Source organism: Cuculus canorus, chromosome 3, assembly GCF_017976375.1.
Source record: "Cuculus canorus isolate bCucCan1 chromosome 3, bCucCan1.pri, whole genome shotgun sequence".
Classification (NCBI taxonomy): domain Eukaryota; kingdom Metazoa; phylum Chordata; class Aves; order Cuculiformes; family Cuculidae; genus Cuculus; species Cuculus canorus.
This window is the reverse complement of record NC_071403.1, coordinates 17665382-17686002: the sequence shown is the minus strand read 5'-3', so window position 1 is coordinate 17686002 and position 20621 is coordinate 17665382. Positions and strand designations below refer to the sequence as shown.

General features: G+C 37.5%; 1 protein-coding gene across 4 annotated transcripts in view; it reads right to left on the bottom strand.

Annotated features, from left to right (window-relative positions):
- MEI4 (meiotic double-stranded break formation protein 4) overlaps positions 1–20621 on the bottom strand; it is an 81747-nt gene that overhangs the window by 46222 nt on the left and 14904 nt on the right. For all 4 annotated transcript variants that reach the window (XM_054064152.1, XM_054064151.1, XM_054064150.1 and 1 more), the window contains 2 exons: positions 16825–17073; positions 3449–4008 (listed from right to left, as the gene is read on the bottom strand). In XM_054064152.1, coding sequence (XP_053920127.1) covers positions 3449–4008; positions 16825–17073 — 809 coding nt within the window. The remainder of the gene's footprint in view (positions 1–3448; positions 4009–16824; positions 17074–20621) is intronic.

Sequence of the window (20621 nt, the reverse complement as noted above, 5' to 3'; positions counted from 1 at the left end):
ATCAGTAGATTCGGAAAAAAAGTGTTCCTGTGCTTCCTTTCTGAAGGAGACAAAGCTCCTATCCCACTGGAGTTGTAATTACACGCCATATGAAGGTTTCCATGGGAAATATTTTCTCATGTTTTCTCAGGTAGTAGAGAACAACCCATTTGAAATGCAGAGCCAGTGGCTCCTTAAACTTAATATAGTATCACAGAGTTTTCCTATAATACAATTCTGTCTGCTTGAAAGCAGAACTTGCAAAGAACCTGCATAAACAATGCAGTGGTTCTGCTGACAGTGAAGTGACTCAGTATGAATAAACAATTTGCACATTGAAAGGCAATACACCAACAGCAACACGTTCTTACGAATCTCCAAAAGTCTCAGTGCTAAGGACTCAAAAATTGGTGACAAGCAAAGTGATTGCTCCCTAGATCAGCAGTGAATATCACAGATTTTGCAACATGCAAGCAACAGCTCTTCTGTACCAGAATTAGACACAGGAGAACTTCACAAGCTTTTCTGTGGCTGCCATACCAAGATGATGCCAGCAGAAGGTATAGGGGCATGCCTTTGAGCAGATGATTTAACCTTAGAGCATTCATGATTCACTGCCAGCAGCCATGACTTAAGGCCCTTCCTAGGTATTTCCAGAAGGCTCCTTCCAAAAGATTGTGTGTCTGACATCTGTGTGCAGACTTCTGAGCTGTTCTCCAAACATGGAGGGAGAGGAGAAAAATTAAATAGGGGAATTCAACAGGCTACTTTTATTTGTAGTTCTTTAATTTAAATGGCTTTATATTTTAAGTAACATTCCCTTTTATTTTACCTCTCATATCTTAAATTATAGATTTTTTCTTCCTTTTGATGGTCATGTCGATTTGGAGTTTCAGGTAAAAATTTATAGAAGTGCACAGCTTTAGGCAACTGAATCCAGGCAGAAAAGCACTGAGTGCATGGCTTTGCTGATTCCTACAGCTCCCAGTGCTTTATAATTAGAAACATCTCAAACAATGGGACTCAACAGTTACAGCAAGTAATTCTGCTGCTGTTTTTCTTCCTTTACAGCTAAAGAGTTTTTTTTAAAAATTATTTAATTTGCTTTGCAAAATGCTGGGATTGCTTTTGAAGATGAGGAGTTAAGTGTAATCCACAGCCATTTCTCTGTCACTTTTTGAAGGTGTTTCTCACAGCCCTTTGTCCTTCTTGACAGCTCCTGGCAGTTTTATAGGTGAAGATGGCAAAGAAATAGTTCTGTCAAATACTATAGCTGCCTTAGTGGCTACCAGCACATACACTTTTTGACAGTCAATAAGGTTAGATACAACAAAATTCCTACTGTTTTTATACTGGAAAGATTTAAGCATCCTCCTGGAACCAAAATTCATACAGTTTGCCACTCTTACCAGATGACAGCCTTGTAATTAACGGTAATTTTATTTTAAACCTATAAATCTGAATATTTCAATCAACACTTGAGTAAACAGCGATGGTTAAAACTGAAGCATAAAGTGTCTCTGGGAGATATCTGGTCCACAGCACATGAAGAATTAGTTATACAATATCCACTACTTATTCTGAATTCTACATATTTATTTCCGTATTCAATTCAGTTTAAAGAAAACCAAACCTCCAAAAGGATATTTCCGTAAATCTATATAAACATTGCAATTACTACACATAACACCTCCCCTTTTCCCTAGAAAGGTGGAAACTGCCACAATTATCCATTAATAATTGGTTGCTACAATTTTTAAACTCTCTGAATCTGTTTGATTGAAGTAATGGCTGCCAACAGGAATGACTGTTAATTCAGTGTTTTGGTGAAAGCAAGATATAAAATGTCTCATAAAAAGCTATCTGTTTCAATGAAATTATTCAGAGAAAAGATGCCACTTGAAAATTACATGGACATATTCCAGCCTTCCTGAATGATTTATAAAAGCACTCTGCAGATGTGAAACATCCCTAACCTATCAGAATTTTCTCTCATTGAAGGTGTGACACCTCTCACTTAAGCACTGCCAGGTTCTTCTAGTCAACAAGGAATCCCTCTCTGGATAACCTCTTGATTTCTCTCCTACAGTTAACATTACAGTAAATATTTATTGACTTCTCATTTGGATAGAGGAGGGGAAGAGGTGGAAACACTGGACATCATCGACTATGAAGAAGTCCTTAATTAATGCCTCCTCAAGTTTTCTTCGTCCTATATGCTGAAATCATGCCAAAAAAATAAATCGAGTTACACCTGCATGACTCTATTTCTGATACCACGTAAATGGTATGTATGCCTACATCCTTTCAAAACACTGGCCAGGGACACCTCTAATTAAAAATGAAGTATCACACCAAAGCAACATCGAAATAGAAAACAGCATAGTATTAGAGACACAAGGTTCTAGTTCTGGAAAAGCTTCAATAGATGAAGATTTCCTTCTAAATGCATCCCCCACGCCCCATGCTTAGTTTGGTAATAATATTTCTTTGATATTCACATTCTGGCATAAATACTTATTACATAGTGAGTGAAATTAATTTTAAATTAAGATAAATGTATACATCTTTGGCCACAAGTGCAGCATATGTCTTAAGGTAACTTTAAAGCTCTTCCTAGTATTTAGTACATGGTCACCATTCTTCAGGCTCTGTACATAGATTTTAAGGATATAATCTTTGTAATGTAGTGCAATTATATATATGTGGACATTATCTTGGTACATCTAAGTCTCAATCAATTCCACCATCATGTCTGCTCCCAGTTACTTTGAAAGACAGAAGAAAAACCAAAAATCCAAAGACAAACAATGGAATTCATTACGTATGGGAAGTCTGGTGAAAACAGACTAGGGGTATTTCAGTTGAATGAGGAAACTAACAAGATGATGCATGGAACAATGCAGAATGATGAATACAGACAAAATGCAATTCAGTCCTATTTGATGTTTGTCAGTCCTATTTGATTTTTGTGCCAGGGACATGCTGTTTCTGAATTCTTCACTCATTTGCTGATTTATTTTTAAAACACAAATTTGAAAATGTCTAGAGAGTGACAGAGACCTTCTGAAGCAAGCCAACCTATTTAATCCAGGTGCACAAGAAAGAATAAAAACATTGTATAGTCATTAATCTGTGAATATATCTTCAAGGCATCTTCATACAGCAACAGAAACAACGTGTTTTTCTCTTGTACATTCTATAAAGTGGTTTTAATCTGCCTTCTTAATAGTTTTTAAGAAGTCCTATACTCAGGAATACACTAGAAGAACTTGTATGCATGAGTAAGAAGTTTTTCAAATGCTCTAGAGCATTTATTGTCCATATCACAATAAAAGTCAATCACAAAAATCTAAGCACTTTTCAGAATATAATATGACAAACTAATATTTAAGAACTGTATAAACCCAGGAGAATATTACAGAACACTGAAATGGTGTAGGAAAGTTGGAAGATGTTTTAAACTTACCCTATTGATGCTGCTGTTTCTTAAAATAATCTGAATTAGATTTTTCTTAAATTCTTCCAGCTTCTTGAAACACTTCTTCAAAATGTGATTAGATAATTTAGTATCAGTTATTAAATTGATCAAAACACAAACAGCTTCAGTAAGAAAATTCGAAAATGGAAATTCAGGACTGTTGTAAAAAACAATCAGTCCATCAAGCAACTCAGACACCGAATTGCATATGGTAAAAGAATCATTCTCAAGCTCTGTGAAGTCTGCTTGAAGAACTCCTCCTTCTGACAGTTTTCTTATTTCAAGCAGATGTTGCAAAAACTGCACTGGAGCCCTCAGAGATTCTCCCTTGCTAGTACAGCAAAGATTCAATGGGGGAACTCTTTCCAACCAGTATTTAGAAGCGCTGACATTATGCTCTGACTGGTGAAAATCAGAAGCTACACCTAAAGAGTCAAATGCATAGTCATTAGAGACATCACATCCAGAGTCTTCTAGCTGGCTTGAATAACTCATAGGGTTTATACATTCCTGATCCAAAAGAGTTTCAGCAGAGGCATCTGGTTTTCCTGAAAGACAAATATGAAAGTTATGTTTGTGTAAAACTTTAATACATGCTTATGGGAAGTGTCACATATCCTTTCTCCTTTTGCTTCCAAAAAAAAATGACATAATACATATGTATGTTTGCTCAAGAACTTCCCATGACTAGAATTTAGCTGAGAAAGAAGGGACAGTTTTAAACTCAAGTAAAATCTTACAAAAGGTAGCTACTATTTGTGAGCAAGATGTTTTACGCTCATAGTAATATGAACAGTAATTTTGAGTTTAAAATTTCTGAAGGTTTTAAGTTTTGACGTATATAATTTAAATGGTCATCACACAAACAATTGAAGTGGACATTTGAACTCCCAGTAATTCCCATTAAAGGAAATGCATGTAAATTTCTGGCCATCCAAACATTTTCACTACTTTTATTTTCAAGAACTCAAACTGCTTTTAAAAGTCAGTGAAGGTCTCTTTTCATAACTGCATCAGGTAAGGTCTTCTCTTTCACATGTATTCTTTCTCCCCAGGTCAGGTAAGGAATTTTAACAGAGTAAAAGTTGAATGGGAGATTACATTTAAGTTTTTCATTAGTCAACAAAAAAAACATTCAGAATCAAAAATTTCTCCAGTTACCTCTCATCTGATAACATCTTCGAAGACACGCAAACTACATTACAGAAGGCAGGCACTGCAGTCACACTATTAAGTTATTTTCATACACCACTGTAGAATCTCTCTCATCCTGTTTCACACATTAGATACATTTAAGTCAGTGCCTCTGGGCATAGACTCAGTACTAGGTGACAACAGACTCCCTCTGCACTACATGTTACCTATGCCATAAGATTACAGGCAAAACAAGCAAAAGCAATTAGAGCAGTCAAGTAGAAGAACAATACACGTAAACATATCAGTGCCATGAGCAAGGCTAGAAACCACATCTGATCAACTCCTGGCTGTGCCCACAAACTCCTACTCCTCTCACTCTTAAAAAACATGCATATACTGTTCATATTTTCCACAAGTATACAAAGTAATACTATGTGTTTGTATTGTTAAATGAGTAAAAAAAAATTTATAGATAGCTTGATCTGATGGGAAAAAATACATATTTCATGGCAAGTTAGAAATAGCATTTTTAACACAGAGAACATCACTAGGCAGCAATTTACAGTATTCTGTACACTAACACTACCTAAAAAAAGTTTATACAGACTTCATTAAATATATAATTTCAAATTGAATTCTGATCATTACTTCAGTCTCTGAAAATCTACCAGACCATCCAGTGGAGTTACTACTACTGAGATCAACACTGGAAATGTGATTTATTTATATATTGTTGAGTTTCAAGCCTTTAACATTCAGACATACTCGAAATTGAACAGGATTGGTACCAAATGACTCACAATAAAAGGGCTAACTGAAGGGAAATCAACTAACATTTCCAAGAGATAAGAAAAGCAGGGCTTGTAAGACCAGCCTAGCATTTTATAGAGTAACACTGTTCCCAAATGCCCTGCATAACCAAGCTTGGAAAGCAAACAAAGCAGCAAGGCACACTTCCCATGGTCTGACTAACAAAAACAAGCATCAATCTTTCATGTCTTCTCCCCTAAGGGTTTTGAGCAAAAGACATTCTAGAAGACAAAAAAAAAAAAAGCAAAAGAATGTTGTTTTGGTGCTGTTTAAGGAGTAAAAGCCCTTCTAGGGAATCCATCTACTGCGAGTTTCGTAATATGAATATTTTGTTCCTATTCTTAATCCCATGGAGCAACATGAAAATTGCTTATGAGGATGTAACACCAAGAGCCAAAAAAAGCAAAGCAAACATGCCAAAAAAAAAAGTATGTTTGCTGATTATCATGTTGAAAGAAAAAAAAATGGCAGAGGTGAAACAAAGGACAAGGAAAGAGAAGAAAAAGGGAAGAAAATAATAATAAAGAAATATCCATACAAACCAAAGACTGTCCCAAAATAAAAGAGCTATTATAACATATTCAATGAAACATGCTTACCAGTAGGAGACAATGTTGTATTTATGCTTAGGTTCCTACTCACCAAGATATAAAACTCCCATCCCATGGTGAGCTTCTAGAAAACCCTGTTATATTAAGTCCGCAATAGCAGCATATTTCCAGTTCAATGAATAATACAAAATGCTTTAAAAATGTTCAGTCATTTATATGTTCTAGTCATCTGGGTAGGAGGTGGAAGTTATCTTTCAAAAAAATATATCGCCCATCAGGAAATACTCATTATTTCCCTCAAAATGTCTAGAAACAGCTTGTAATTTATTTCTTGAAAGAAGGTAAACTAATACTTATATGAGAAAGCAGTCATGATGTGCACACCATGTGGTTATCAAGTACAAAAATGAAAAAAAAGGAACAGCATTAAGCCTGCCTCACACTAACAATAATTTTTAACCAGTAATTTCAAGAACATTTGAATATAAATATACTGGAACAAGAAATAAAAAAAATTCAGTGTGTATGATAAACTAACCACAAAATTTTGCAATGCCTTTATATAGGTAATGAAATACCTGCTCATGAGCAATTTTACAGCCTTCTTAAATATGTCACATCAGATTCAGGAAATATTTAAACTCTGAATTTCTATTTAGGACTTTAGCTCCTTACTACATGAAGATCTCGAGCTGCAAATCAGAACTGTGGGCTTGCAAACAAAGCAAGATACAGTCACAAGAACAGCCCTGGGGTGCAAAGGCTGAAGAACCAACACCCCTCTACACATACCCACCACTGAAAAAAGCCTGCAGCCTGTAAACCAGAGATTTTTCAAGGGACATACATACTGTGTGTAGTGCGTAAGCAAGGTCTGCAGGCACTTTGGTGAAGCATAAGAACTCAAATCCACATACTGCTCTGGGAACACAAGACACTACGGGAGTGAGATGCCAATCAGTCTTAATAGAGAGTGTGGTGCCTTCACCAAGTCCTGGTAAGCACCAAAGTCTACCCCATCTCACAGGTGAATTCTGTCACCTCTGAATAATCACCTTAATATAGACACCAAGACTCAGTTTGGAGACAAGAAAAGGAGGAGGAAAAGCCAGCTGCTTCACCGGGACAGGAAAACACCTTTTTTCTCACAGGTGCCTATTGGCAGCCGTATGGTCATAAGGATTCTCAGAGCTGTGAAGAGACAAGGGAATGACCCAACTCCTGGTCCTACCCAGCACAGAGTAAGAGAGGCAGTACCTGTAACATTCATGTAGCAGGGGCACGGGGGGTGGAAGATGTTTTCTCAGACACCTACACTACTGGCTGCTACAGGCCAGTGTTTGAATGAGGAACGCCACATGCTATATGGAGCTCAAAACTTTAAAACTAAAGAAATGTCCCCAAATGATAAAATTGCTGTGCAATCATAAAATGGCGTTCAAGTCTTTTGAAGAACTTAGCACTTACACCAACAAGAGGTGTAACAGAATGGAAAACAGGCTTGAAGGTGGCAGATGTAAGAAACAAAGTGAAGAGATTATTTGAATTCTGCAAAGAAAAGATTACTTCAATTTCAAGTATTAGGCATTGTTTATATTCTCTCACTTTATAAGCACACACTTGGATTATCACTTGAAAATCTAAACCAATGATGTTAGACACGTAATGCTCTCTTAAAATTCAGTTACAATTGATAGGCTCAGTTCCACTTCTGAAAGAAAAAAATAAAAGAAAATTAAAGATGAGACAATCTTAAAAATCTCTTTGATGATACTGCATTTACTTTCCAAGTAGGAGTTCAGTCAATAATTTCTAAAAGGAAAGGAAAAAATATGTGAAATTATTCATATTTTTTCCTATTCTGTTCATTTCTCCACTTCTGCATTTTTTTTGACTGTTATTCTTCATTTAACATTCATCGATTGGTTTGTTACAAGTGCAATTTCCATGAACAATGAATCAAATTTATTATCTTCCTAAAAAGAAAAAGTCTCCTCACACATATTAACTGTTTTCTTTACCTCTTCTTCACCAGTAAGCCTTCTCTATTCTGCTGTTTTCATTACTAACCAAGCTGGCTGGTTGAGAAAAAACAACTTTCTCTCTCTCTCATGAACTCCTCTGTCTAGCACACCACTGTTGTACTGATCTGGAACCAAGCCATACTTACATATATCTCAAAGAAAAAAAATATTGTCTCATATATTTGAACGTTTTGTAATAATAATAGTAAAAAAAAATAAAAAGCTCCCAGGATTCTCCAAATGACGACATTTTAGAAGCTGCGCACCTCATGTTTTACTTCTGCATTTCCATGTGTTTTTATAGTCAGCCTGGAAAAGAAAGCTCTTCTGTTTAAAGCTAAGGTATTTCATGCTGACATACTTTGTCCCATTTAGAAATAATTTCATAGCACTGAATATAGAACTGAGTATCTAAAATTCTCAAATTAATTGTTCAATGTCAGGATTTAAGCTTCAGAAGGCTTAGAAGCATATACTTCAATTTGTTAGGGATTTTTCTTAAATGAAGTACCTAAACGTTTAGTATTCAGTAAGAACTTAGAAGGATTTTGAAGATATAAATATTCATTTTTAGGGAATTTCTGCAGAACACAGCACAAATCTTCTGTAGTTCAAGTCAAATAAAGAATACTTGCAGTAGAGATATGGAAGGATCAATAATCAGGCATACGAAAATACAGATCTGGGCCACTTAATGCTCATCACGCAGCTTTCATGACAAAAGATCTAATATATGCTTTACAATATCGACCACCTCAATTAGATGACTAAAACTGGAGTTCTAAGCTAGACAGTAGATGTTTTAAGGTATTAAATAAATTAACATTACCAATGAAGACTACCTGTCTGAACTGGTAATGCAGACAGTAATGATCTGGGTGCAGCAGTAATGAGCTGAAGACTGAAATGAGGTCTGCCAAGAGTAGGAAGCTCTGCTTGAGGGACAAACAGACTGGATTGCTGGGCTGAGGCCAACTGTATGAGATTCAACAGGGCAAAGTGCTGAGTCCTGCACTTTAGTCACAACAACCCCATGCAACGCGACAGTCTTGAGGAAGAGTAAATGGAAAGCTGCAAGGTGGAAAAGGACCTGGGAGTGCTGGTTGACTGCTGGCTGAATGTGAGCCAGCAACATGGCCAGGTGGACAAGAAGGCCAACAGCATCCTGGTTTGTATCAAAAATATTGTGGCCAGTAGGAATAGGGAACTGATTGTTCCCCCGTACATGGAGCTAGTGACACCGCACCTCCAATACAGTGTTCAGTTTTGGGGCCCTCAGTGCAAGAAGGACACTCAGGTGCTGGAGTGTGTCCAGAGAAGAGCAACAAGGCTGATGAAAGTTCTGTAGTCTTATGAGGAGTGGCTGAGGGAACCGGGGCTCTTCTCCCTCTCCCTCTCCCTCTCCTCTCCCCCTCCCCCTCTGCCTCCCCCCCTCCCCCTCCCCCTCCGCCTCCCCCTCCCCCCCCCCCCCCCTCCCCCCAGAAGACTAAGGGAAGACCTTATCACTGTCTACAACTACCTGAAAGAAGGCTATAGAGAGGCGGGTGTTGGTACCTTCTCCCAAGTAACAAGTGATAGGATGAAAGGAAAGGGTCTCAAGTTGCACCAGGGAAGGTTTAGATTGGATATTAGGAAATATTTCTTCAGTCAAAGAGAGGTGAAGCACTAGAACAGGCTGCCCAGGGAAGTAGTGGAGTCACCATCCCTAGAGGTGTTCAAAAATCATGTAGACATGGCAGTTTGGGAGAAGGTTTAGTAGGCATGGTGGTGTTGGGCCACCAATTGGACTTTATCTTGGAGGTCTTTTCCAACCTTAATGATTTTATGACTCTATGATTCTAGGTGAACTCCCTAAGAAATCAGCTAGGGTACACATTCCTAAAAACATCTCTTTTCTTGAATACAACATGTAATAAATATCTAGGGTTTTTTGTTTATATATCTAGAAGCCCACAAACAAAGATTTACTTGAGGAACTCAATCTAAGTTTGAGTTAAGGTTGCCCAAAGAGATAGTGCAATCTCCACTCTTAGACAGGAGCTGTCTGGACATGGTCCTGCACAACTGGTTCTAAGTGGCCCTGCTTGACAAGGGGGCTGGACAACATGACCTCCGGTGATCCTTTCCAACCTCAACACTTCTGTGATTCTGTACCTCCAGAGACAAATTTGACTGATCCTTAGCTCCCCACAGTAGACTTATAGGCAAAACAATCCACACTCCTTAACCCGTTTTTACCATACACATTCAGTTTTCCCAAAACTATCACTCTGTTAGCCAGAGGAAAGGAAATTAATCTACACTAAATTATGGATCCCACTTGCTTTTATGAACCTCATTCCTAAAAATCGCATTGCATCTTAACAGAAACTTGATCTAGACAAGGAATTTAAAAAAATAATAACAAACCCTTCCTCTTGCTGGGACAATTGGGTTGGTTTTGCCTCTGAATGGGTTCCTTGTACAGAAACCTGGAAAGAAAAGGATGCTTCTTGTACCATTCTGCCACAACTATGTGCTTAGAACAGCTGCAGCAATGCCATCTGATAAGATAGACAGCATCTGCTTTCAAAGGAAGAAAGTTTCCACAATCAAAACAGACCTGTTATCCATGGAAGGAGCAGTATTCTCAGATTTCAATGAATCATTACACTCCAGCTGGTGCTTTTTCCAGATTGCAAATTAACTTATTTAATTATCCTGAAAAGGCCTCAGCTTTCATAAAGTTCCCCATTGTGTCACTACAATTATGGGGAACAGATTTATCTCATCATCATATTCCAAGAGTCATATTCCCATAAATCTGTGCTAAACAAATTTTAACTTCATTTTTGTCATCTCACATATCTGTTCTCAATTCCCTGCTTCCCTGCTAAAAAAATAGAATACTTTTTAGGTTGTGAGACATTACTTGCAATGCTCCCTATCTGCATTAGTACTGCTGGCAGAAGCATGGGAGTACACAAGTACCTTTAAGACGTCAAATGACAGTTCATTTTTGAAGTACCGTCTGTCTGACTCCATCATGCCTTAGCGAGAGTGCTGAGATGACACCTAGTTAGACTGGGCTGCCCTTATGGATTTGTACGGAGAAAAGGCCACAATCAGAAAAAAGAAGCTAGAAATGAAAGAAGCCCAAAGTACCCCACCAGGGCTAACAATTCCTCTGCAACTGTTGTTCTTTTGCATTCCTTGCTTACAAAAAGTGGTAACAGGAGACAGCACAACTCTAAGAGCAGCTCATACAAACATACTGACCTGGAGAAATAACCTTTACATAAACATACCACAACAACATGAAAATTCTAGTTTATACTCTATATTACTAGTATGCCATTGGAACCAAAATCTTTGCTAAGTGCAATTCAGGCAGCTGTAAACTTTTCACCCTATTTCATCTTCTTTCTGGGGAGGGAAGTAATTTCTCCTAATAGACTAATGTTTTTACCAGTATTATTCAGCCTGATTTGGACTACTGCTCCCTTGACTAATGATGAAGAATCCTTTATGAGGTTGTAGATAACATTATTTGCTGAGGAATCCATGCATGTTTTTGATCTGATGTTTCTGAATTCATCTGATTGGTTTCTCTTTGAAAATGAGCTTAAACACAAAATCTATGATCAATCATGTTCTCCCATCGCTGTTTTTAATGTAAGTGGGCAGAGAAAACATCACAAGTAAAATTATTTAAGTCACAGTGGAGAGTTTTGCTTTTTCACAGGTTTGAAATTATTGAGAAAAGATTTTGACTGGCTATCACTCTTCTTGATCTCATCAAACCAGGACTTATCAGAGACCTCCTTTGTTTACCAAGGAAATGCTGGGGCTTTAGGTTGAGCATCCAGAGTTTCTGCCTCTCTCTACTGAACAAGAAACACAGAAGCCATGACTTAAAGGCAAATGGAAAGGAAAGAGGGGCTGTACTTTAAGGCCCTAAACAAGGCTGCTGGTAAACTGGAGCTGCGTATCATTCATAAGCAGTTTAACTTCAGCTGATGACCTCATTGGTTCCAATTCTATATGTTTCTGCTTTTGGCAGCAAGCCTGAGCTACCCACAAGAAGAAAGGAGACCAAAATGTCTTCATTCATGCTAATCTACAAAGGAAACTGCTCCCTTTTTCTACACATACAACTAAATGCCTCAAGAAACACACTAAGCTAAGGAATTAAGCAGGAGATACAAAATTCTTTTTATCTCTGTCTCTTACTCCCTAAAGAGAGACAAGTTGCTTCAAATGTCTTGACACAGGAAGTAGAATTTAGGGGACAGTATCCTGAAAAGTCAAACACAGCCTCAGGACACAGCTAAAAATCATTCACGTTAATCACATTCTGACTCAGAGTTCAGCATTTCCTTAAACATATGGGCACTGTGGTAGAGTGGGCTGGCAGCCATATGCTGCGGTGGAGGCCTAGAACACAGGAGGGAGACTTTAGAGCATGGCAAATTAAATTCTACTGTAAGTAATCTATGAGGTCCCACAGGCAAAACTGTGCCTGTAATTATTTTTATTTAACAAATTAAGAAAATCAACTACAACTATCTTTAAAATAGTCCCCTTCTGACCTGATACACAGCTGCATATGATGCTGCCAATGTTCAAAGCAATTCCACAGATCATTTTCTGAAAAGCTGTTGAGGATCTCAATCGGTTTTGCTTTCACATCTTCTACTGATAAAAAATGTGTTTCTTTGAGCACTAACTTGATCTTTGGGAAGAGGTAGCCATTAGCTAAGAACTGATTCACACGCAAAGCGTTGTGGGCTGGTGCACACCAACATTTTCTGACTGAGGGTAAGCAAATGTCTATATCTGAACATGCATCCACTTGTACCGAGTGAAGCAGTTGAGTTGAGCCTTGTCTCACTGTGACAGGTTAGAACACTTTCTGCAACTGTCTCTTTGTCTCTCCCCTCTCACTCTTGGTTCCCAAGTTATAGGGTCAGTCTCAGCTTTTTGTGTCAAAATTCATATAAAACGAAGAATAAACTAATTCTAAAAAAAGGCAGGGGGGGAAATCTGATTTTTGTTTTTGTAATTAGAGGAGCAAGCAGTTCAGAAAATTCCTATCCACGGCATCAGAAGGGAATAATATGAACCAAGATTGAAGGTGAAGCTAAAAAAGAGAGAACGCATACTCAATACAAGCTCAGCTAAAAATATACCCTGGATGACTGTTTAGAACTCTTCAAGAGTATCAGCCTAAAGCAACGCAGACGATAAACATCTATCTTCTAAACTGTCATTCCTAAAACACATACTTGGCAAAAATGGGTAGAGTATTGCATTTATGCCTTCTTAGGCTGGAGTAACAGCTGCAGGCTTTTCAGATCTCTTTAACAGAGCTGCCAAGAAACAATAGGATTGTTGATTTGATGAGTTGATAACAGCTAAGAAATTTGTCTTCGAGGACAGGTGCTTCAATCCATAAATCTATCAATTCACCAATGCTTTGTAAGACTCTTTGCTTTGGAGCTACATGAAAAGACAAAGTGACAACAGAACATTTGAGTATTTTAAATTCTTGTTCTTGGAATAACTACAATGATTTTCTCTCCCCTTTCTGTGAAATTTCAATCTGAATCAAAGAAAGGCAAGAAACTGATGCATGCTCCTTCCCTCCTTCTCCTCAAAGAGGAATCCCAAACATTTTAAGGGTTTCCAAGGACAAAAAAATATTCAGGTGGAACAAAAATAATTTAGACACCATATCTTTAAAAACTGATACTTTGTTCTTTTTCCTTCATGGGCTTGCATATCCATACTGTTTGCAACTTTATGTGGAGAAGCAAAACAGGCTTCAAAGAGCTTACAAATTTCTCACATCAGGGAAATGGAACTCCACAGGCAGTCTCTAATCTTTCCTGAAGCCTCTGAAAGACCTAATATTATTATTACAAACAGTAGGTGGGAGAGGAAAGCTCTGAATATAGAGCAGGGAAGATACAGCTGCAAAGTGAACCTTGGCTGAAGGACTCGAACACTTCAGCTCTCAATAGGCAGCAGCAAACACAAACACAGTATCTGATCCTTACTGTGTGAGATCTTCCACTGGTGGATTTTTGTGAAATCCTGGTATTGTTGTGCTTATGGAGTTGTTAAGCAGAACACAAAAAAGCCAAAGAAAAGATGAGGGTTTGAATTCTTTTAAGAGGTTGCATTGTTTTAAGCAGAACACCCTCAGCCTTCAGGTAGACAGAACAGAACACAACTCACACTACTTTTCCTTTCAACTTAGATCCAAACTCCCAATGCCTTCTTAGTTCGGTTGCAGTCACCCTTTAGCTTCTAATCTCCATGGGCTTGAAAAATCTCAGAACTGGCAAAACACACAAGAGGAACTTTTTTTTCCAGAGCAGATGTCAGTGGTGGCGTGGCCCGTTTCAGGTAGGCTTCACTTCTATGACCATCTCCCTTTAAATGTCAGCCACAAGTGTTCTGCTATTAATGTATGTCATTAACTTGATCACCAGAAGAGTGTACAGATCTCACCAACAGATATCCCATCAAGTATCAGTAATGATCTTTCCTTACTCAAAAGCAAGAGGATGAGTATTTTTCTCCAATGTAACTATACCCATGAATACACACTCAGCAGTTACATCTGTCTGATGAAGAACATCTTCTTTCCAAAATAACACACGGCTCAAATCTATTATCAGAAGAGTTCACATCATACCAAGGTTTGGAGAAAACACAACAAATAACAACAACAAAAAAGACATCCAAAACCACCCAGTCAAAAGAAAGAAATACCACAAAAATGGCCATCTCAGAGATGGACTCCAAGAGTTCAAAAGTGTGCTATAAGGAAAACCTGTATGAAGAAATAGAAATTATGAGAGAGTTAAGATTTTCCACACATTTTTGCTCTCTTACACCCAAGTGGTTAAGACAAAACGAAGAAGAATATTATGCTCCACTCCTCTTGGACAGCACATGATGCAGGTGGGGCTGATGTGAACCCCCACAGATAAATGTCAGAAGGTTTCCTGACTAAAAAGGTTTATCAACAGTGTAATCACAAATGTAAGTGAGCATTGAATGGGAAAAGCAGCTACACACTAATCCTTCAAATTAGTAGGGCGGTGTTTTTGTTCCCTGGAGAAACTGAAGGAATATAGAAGGATTGTAGATACCACATATTTCATCTCTGCTATTTATGATTCCATTAGCTAAATGTAGACTGAAAGTAAAGTTTGGCTTCACTAAAAATAAGACTTGTTCAGCTATCCAAAGTATGTTTGAACAGGCTGCTGAGACCATTAAAACCAGAAAGAGCTACCTATGAAGAACAGCTTACTGAAGTGATTTGGGAATCATCAGACTTTTTCTAAGCCAGCCAATCTACTGGTAGCATAATGGAGAGGGACATCTTTCGCGGAAACTAACAATAACAATATTAGTGAATATCGCAATTGGTCAAGTGAACCATAAACTATACAGGAAGCATGTTATTTCCTTGTACAGATAACGCACAGCAAATTAAAGAAAGCACAGCAAATTTAATGCAGCTATAGATATCTAAGCTTAGACAAGATTTACCACATTTTAGATCTGTGAACACACTCCACTGTGACTAGGGCAATGCAAATCAAACATATTTGGAAGAGGTGTTATTTGCCAGTTACAGTTGCTTTTCTCTCACTATCTTGCAACTAAAAGAAGCTTCTTTGGCAAGTGAGGTATCAGTATTGCTTAGTTCAACAGCCTGGGGAAGAGAGGCTTTAAAAAGTTAGACTTGGAATACAGAAACTGCAGATTAATTGATTTCATCTCTAGTGTTTGAAATGTTCTATTTAATCAACAATTAGAATACCCTCTTCAGACATCAGATGTTAATAAATCTCTCCTGAACATATGCAACCAGTTCTTCAAAACATTAAAGACATCTGTTGCAAACAGCAGCTTGAAAGTTACTCTTACTCTTAAATAAACATCATGTCTAGAACAAGTTGCAAAGAACAGACACACGAACAATAATTAAGTATAAATAGTCATAAAATCAATTCTCTAGAGAGAAAGGTCTACTATTAAAAAAAAAAAAAGAGCTTTGAGCTAAAGGCTAATACATCCACCCATTCGGTCAAAGTTAGAATCCAGACCTTTTTCACAAGGCAATAAAAAAGCTACCATTGCAGTACAAAAGCATTCCAATAAAGACTCATCAAGTTTTTTATCAGGAAACCTTCTAAAAATCTCAAGTCATAAAGCAGCTAGCTATACATTTTGATTTCCTAGGGGAAATGTCTCCCTACAGCCTAGAGACATCCTTCACTGCCTGATTTCCAAGCTCATCCTGTGCCATTATGTGATAATAAACACTCAACAGTATCCAGTCTAAATACATTAATGGAAATAGCAGAGATACAGTCCTTTGCCTGCCCAGCCTTCCTGTTACGCATATTAGGGACTCATTCTTTCAACATATTAGGTTTAATTTATGATATAAAGCATCATTAAAGTGGTAAAAAAATATGCGATATGTCTTTAAGACATATTACATATATAAATAGGGTCTATAAATATTCTTACAAACTAATATGTCCAAGGTTATAGAGTAATATTTTGATCGATACTCTCGTCTGGAATTATTTTGTATGATACCTATTGACTCTGAAGGCTAAACCCATAAATTCTGAGTAAGCATCAATTTCTCAAGCTCAATTCCATTACATATGAATTAAGTGTTCTAATACTTCAGAGCTTTGGGAAAAACAGAAAGCTGTACACTAAAGACCCGCTTATCTAGGCATAGGGAAACAGTGCAGGCAACGTGACAGCTGTTTTTTCCCTTGCTACAGCAACATAGTTAGAAATTGTTTCAGAAACATACCGTTTTCCAAGCAGAATCTTGGACAGATCTTGTGCAAAAGAAGTTCCTGACGTAATCGAAGAACTTCAGCTTCCAGTGCTTCAACTTTTGATTTCCATCCAAAATCTTGTTCAGATACAGTTTTGGCAAGGTGCTCAGTGTATTCTCTGCAACTCTTCCCTCGTGGTTTTGAGTGGATAATTGCAAAAGCCAATGCTAGTTTTGATATTTTCAAATACCAAACTTGTTTTTCTCTTCCATCTTTGATTTCTAATGTATTAGAAAAACAGAAAACAAAAAAGTAACTTCACTATGACTCTATTAAGGAAACTATGCACAAATTTTCTTGTCTTTGTAAACTGTTCAACTATGAGAGCAATTATTTTATTCTTAGTGCATTCCTAAATCGTCAAGGAATAGAGTAGAAATATAAGCATCTGTGCACAATGTGAGAATAAAACATATATGCACTGCACTCCAGTTGTAACAATAAAATTCAGGCAGTGTTTAAGAATAATTGTGGAAATAGAAAGCACTTCAAATAGACTTATCATAGCAGAATTTTAAATGCAAATGTTACCTTCACTAAAACAAATAAGATAACACTGAAAATACAACACTAACCTCAAAAAAACCCGACTCCTCACCCCTCCCCCCCCAAACACCCAAAAGCCCATGACTGAAGAATGCATATGGCTTAAACACAATACATATGATTTCTTGAAAGTGTACAAAAAAGTGTATCTCACAACATAAAACTTCTGAGGTTGTTATTTTTTGGTTTTGGACACCTGGCACTGCTGCACCTGAAGTTCTAACTCTACAGCAAGCCTCAAGCCTGAAGAAAAGTCTATGCAGACAGCTTTGAAGTGATGCAAGTGGCTAGCAAAATAAGCGAAGGAGACTTTTACTCTTTTATCAGCTCTGTTACAAATAGTGAGGAAGGGCAAAAGGCATTAGAGGCCTTTTACATATCTTTCACCTTTCAAAAACTTCTGAAATGCACAAACAATTCCTGCACATTCCTTGCACACTGTCCATTCAGACACACCAACCAGCTGCACTTTGAAATGCAAAGAACACAAAGGATAACACTGCAAAAAATTCCTTGGAATCTACCTACCTATGTTTGAAGCTACAGTTCTCCACTTGGAAGACTATCATTCTGCCCTGCATCAGGGCAAAAACATTTTCCAAGCCTCCAGTGTACTCTTAAAGCTAATGAAAGGGCAAGCCCATAGAAATTGAGCTATACTATCCATACCCACTGCTTAGAGCAGCTATGCATTAAAGAAATGGTACATTTTGCAAAATTTCTTACTTGTAAAACAATCTATTTCAAACAACCTTCCCACTCATATATAAAAATTTCAGTGAAAAGCAGAAGTTAATTACCTCAGCCTTAAAGGATCAACAACTCTGAGGGTCAAACTGGTGCGATACTCTTGTTTGCTTTATACATCAAATGAAATGTTTTACAAATACAGACCATACAAGTCATTGAACTGCCTTCAAAGCTGTGAATAAAATTAAATACCTGGAACCACACTGAAAGAAGTGTAACTAATAACAGTAAGGTCTCCAAAATCTCTGTCTTTGAATCAGAAAGGTGCTCCCCCGATCATTTCATCTTCTTAACAGAGCTTTCACCCAGATAGTACCCAGTGCCTGTCAAGCTCCATTATTAACAAAGTTCCTCTGCAGAGCAGAGACACAAATTAAAGCAAGCAGAAAGATGTCTTACAAATGGCTTTCACTGCTGGTTTAGCCTTTTGATATCTCTGGAGATTACTTTGCAAACGCTTTACAATTCACCTTCCTCTTGGAAAAGGACAAATACAGATTCACTTTGTGATTCACTGACATGCTTTGTCAGTACTAACATTTTCCTTCACACGACATTCAGGGAAGTTGCAGAAGGACAAACATTCCCGTATGGGGCAGAGGAAGGTATTTAATTTCAGAATTTCATGAATGTTGGAGTGCCTTTTAGCATTAGAGAGTCACCATCAATACCTTCTTTTCTATCATGCTCAGTTTATTTCTACTCCCATGATATGCTATTTCAAAGTTAGCTGTTTTTTTTACCGGTACTCTACCACTACGCCCTTCTCAAATCAGAGCCCACAACTCTAAATCCAGTGATTTAGAGTAAAAAGAAATGAACTAATAAGTAGACAAGTATTAAAAGGAACTGGAATGGGAATAGTTGAGACCGAATTTTTACAGCTCAAGGAAGTTTAGGAGTGTGAAAAGCTACTTGAGTAGTATGTTTTCACCACTTACTACCAAAATAAAGGGAGTCACCTTGCTACTTTGTTTTAAAGGTGACTACTGTACTTTAAGCAGAGCAAAATCCTTAGTGCACAGGGCAATAATACAACATAGACAAGCAAAAGGTTCTTTCACTCTCAACATGCTGAAGTCCTACATTCTTAAGGATATGTATCCCTAATAAATCAAACAAACCATAGTATCTTACCTAATTTTGTGTTAAATCACCATCATCAAAATCTTAAATAACTTTCCACCTTAATACTTAGAACACACAGTGAAGTAATGAAGTATGGATTTTGAAGGAGGCCTTTTCCTCTTTAACATTTTATACAGACTCATTTCTACATAAGAAGAGCCTTACGCTGAGTGAGTTTAATGAGGTACTCTTACTCTAGAGAAAAAGAATCCTTTTCTGGAATAATTACTTGTAAAGATAATGTTAAAAAAAATAAAGGCAGCACAGATCCTCCTTAGGAACAACACAAAAATCAAAGCAGTTTTTGGAAAAGTAATTCTATTGGAATCTCAAAATCTTTTGTTTAAAACCAGATAATTATTGATAAATAGTGATACACTTGCTTATAATTCCAGAAACAGTGGTTTTCCTAAAGATTTTATAGGGAACATACAGCTCCTTCACCTCCTTTCTATTACTGTCACTATCACCATCTCTCTCCTCTTTTCAAATCTTTTACAAATCTCAGTCCACAAATCTAAATCCAGTTAGTAATAAGGGGATGTTAGACACTGTTAGAAATGTGGGAATGCTGGCCAACTGTGCATTAGCAAAACCTGCACAGCAGTCTGTTGCTCTCAGGAAGTGCTGCAGCAGATCACCTAAAGCAAATGCGCTCTACTAAAAGCATATTGGCAGCTAGAGTTTCATCAGTAATATTTTTGTTAATATCAGCACAGAAATGACACCAGTGGTTAGGTAGGAGAAAGGTTTAGAATCAAAACAGAAATTTTCCTTGATTGGGAACAGTACCAGGCCAAAAGCAGAAAGAAGTCACCAGTATAATCCTAGCCGCTAATGCCAAAATATATGACAGAAAACAAAACGAACAAAAATTATCCATCAAATAACATCCAATACTCAAATTAGTGAGAATAACTACTTATTAACAAAGCTCCACTTGTGTGTTTTACTCAGTGTTAAGGAGGGAAACAGTAGCCCCTTGCAAGCTCTTCTAGTACCAGGGTTCAGCACCCTAACAACAGATGGCACCCAGTGACAAGTTTCCAATGCAAACCCCTCAATCCACAATCTGATACTGGAAGTACACTCAGAGGGCAGGATCAGCTAACGTCACTGTCAAACAGGACTGTGTCTCCAGATTATCCTACCTGAGAAAGGGATACCTCGCCCTCTCTCCAGCCTTGTAACTCTCATGTAGGGAGAGGATAAAGGACACACAGCCCTGACGAGGTCCTACCTGCGGAAGGCTGCTGCATAATTATTCATCTGCTGAAATAATTACAAAAGAAGTCATGAACTGTCTTGTACAGCTCTGTGTTAGAAAACAAAGGAGAAATAAGAG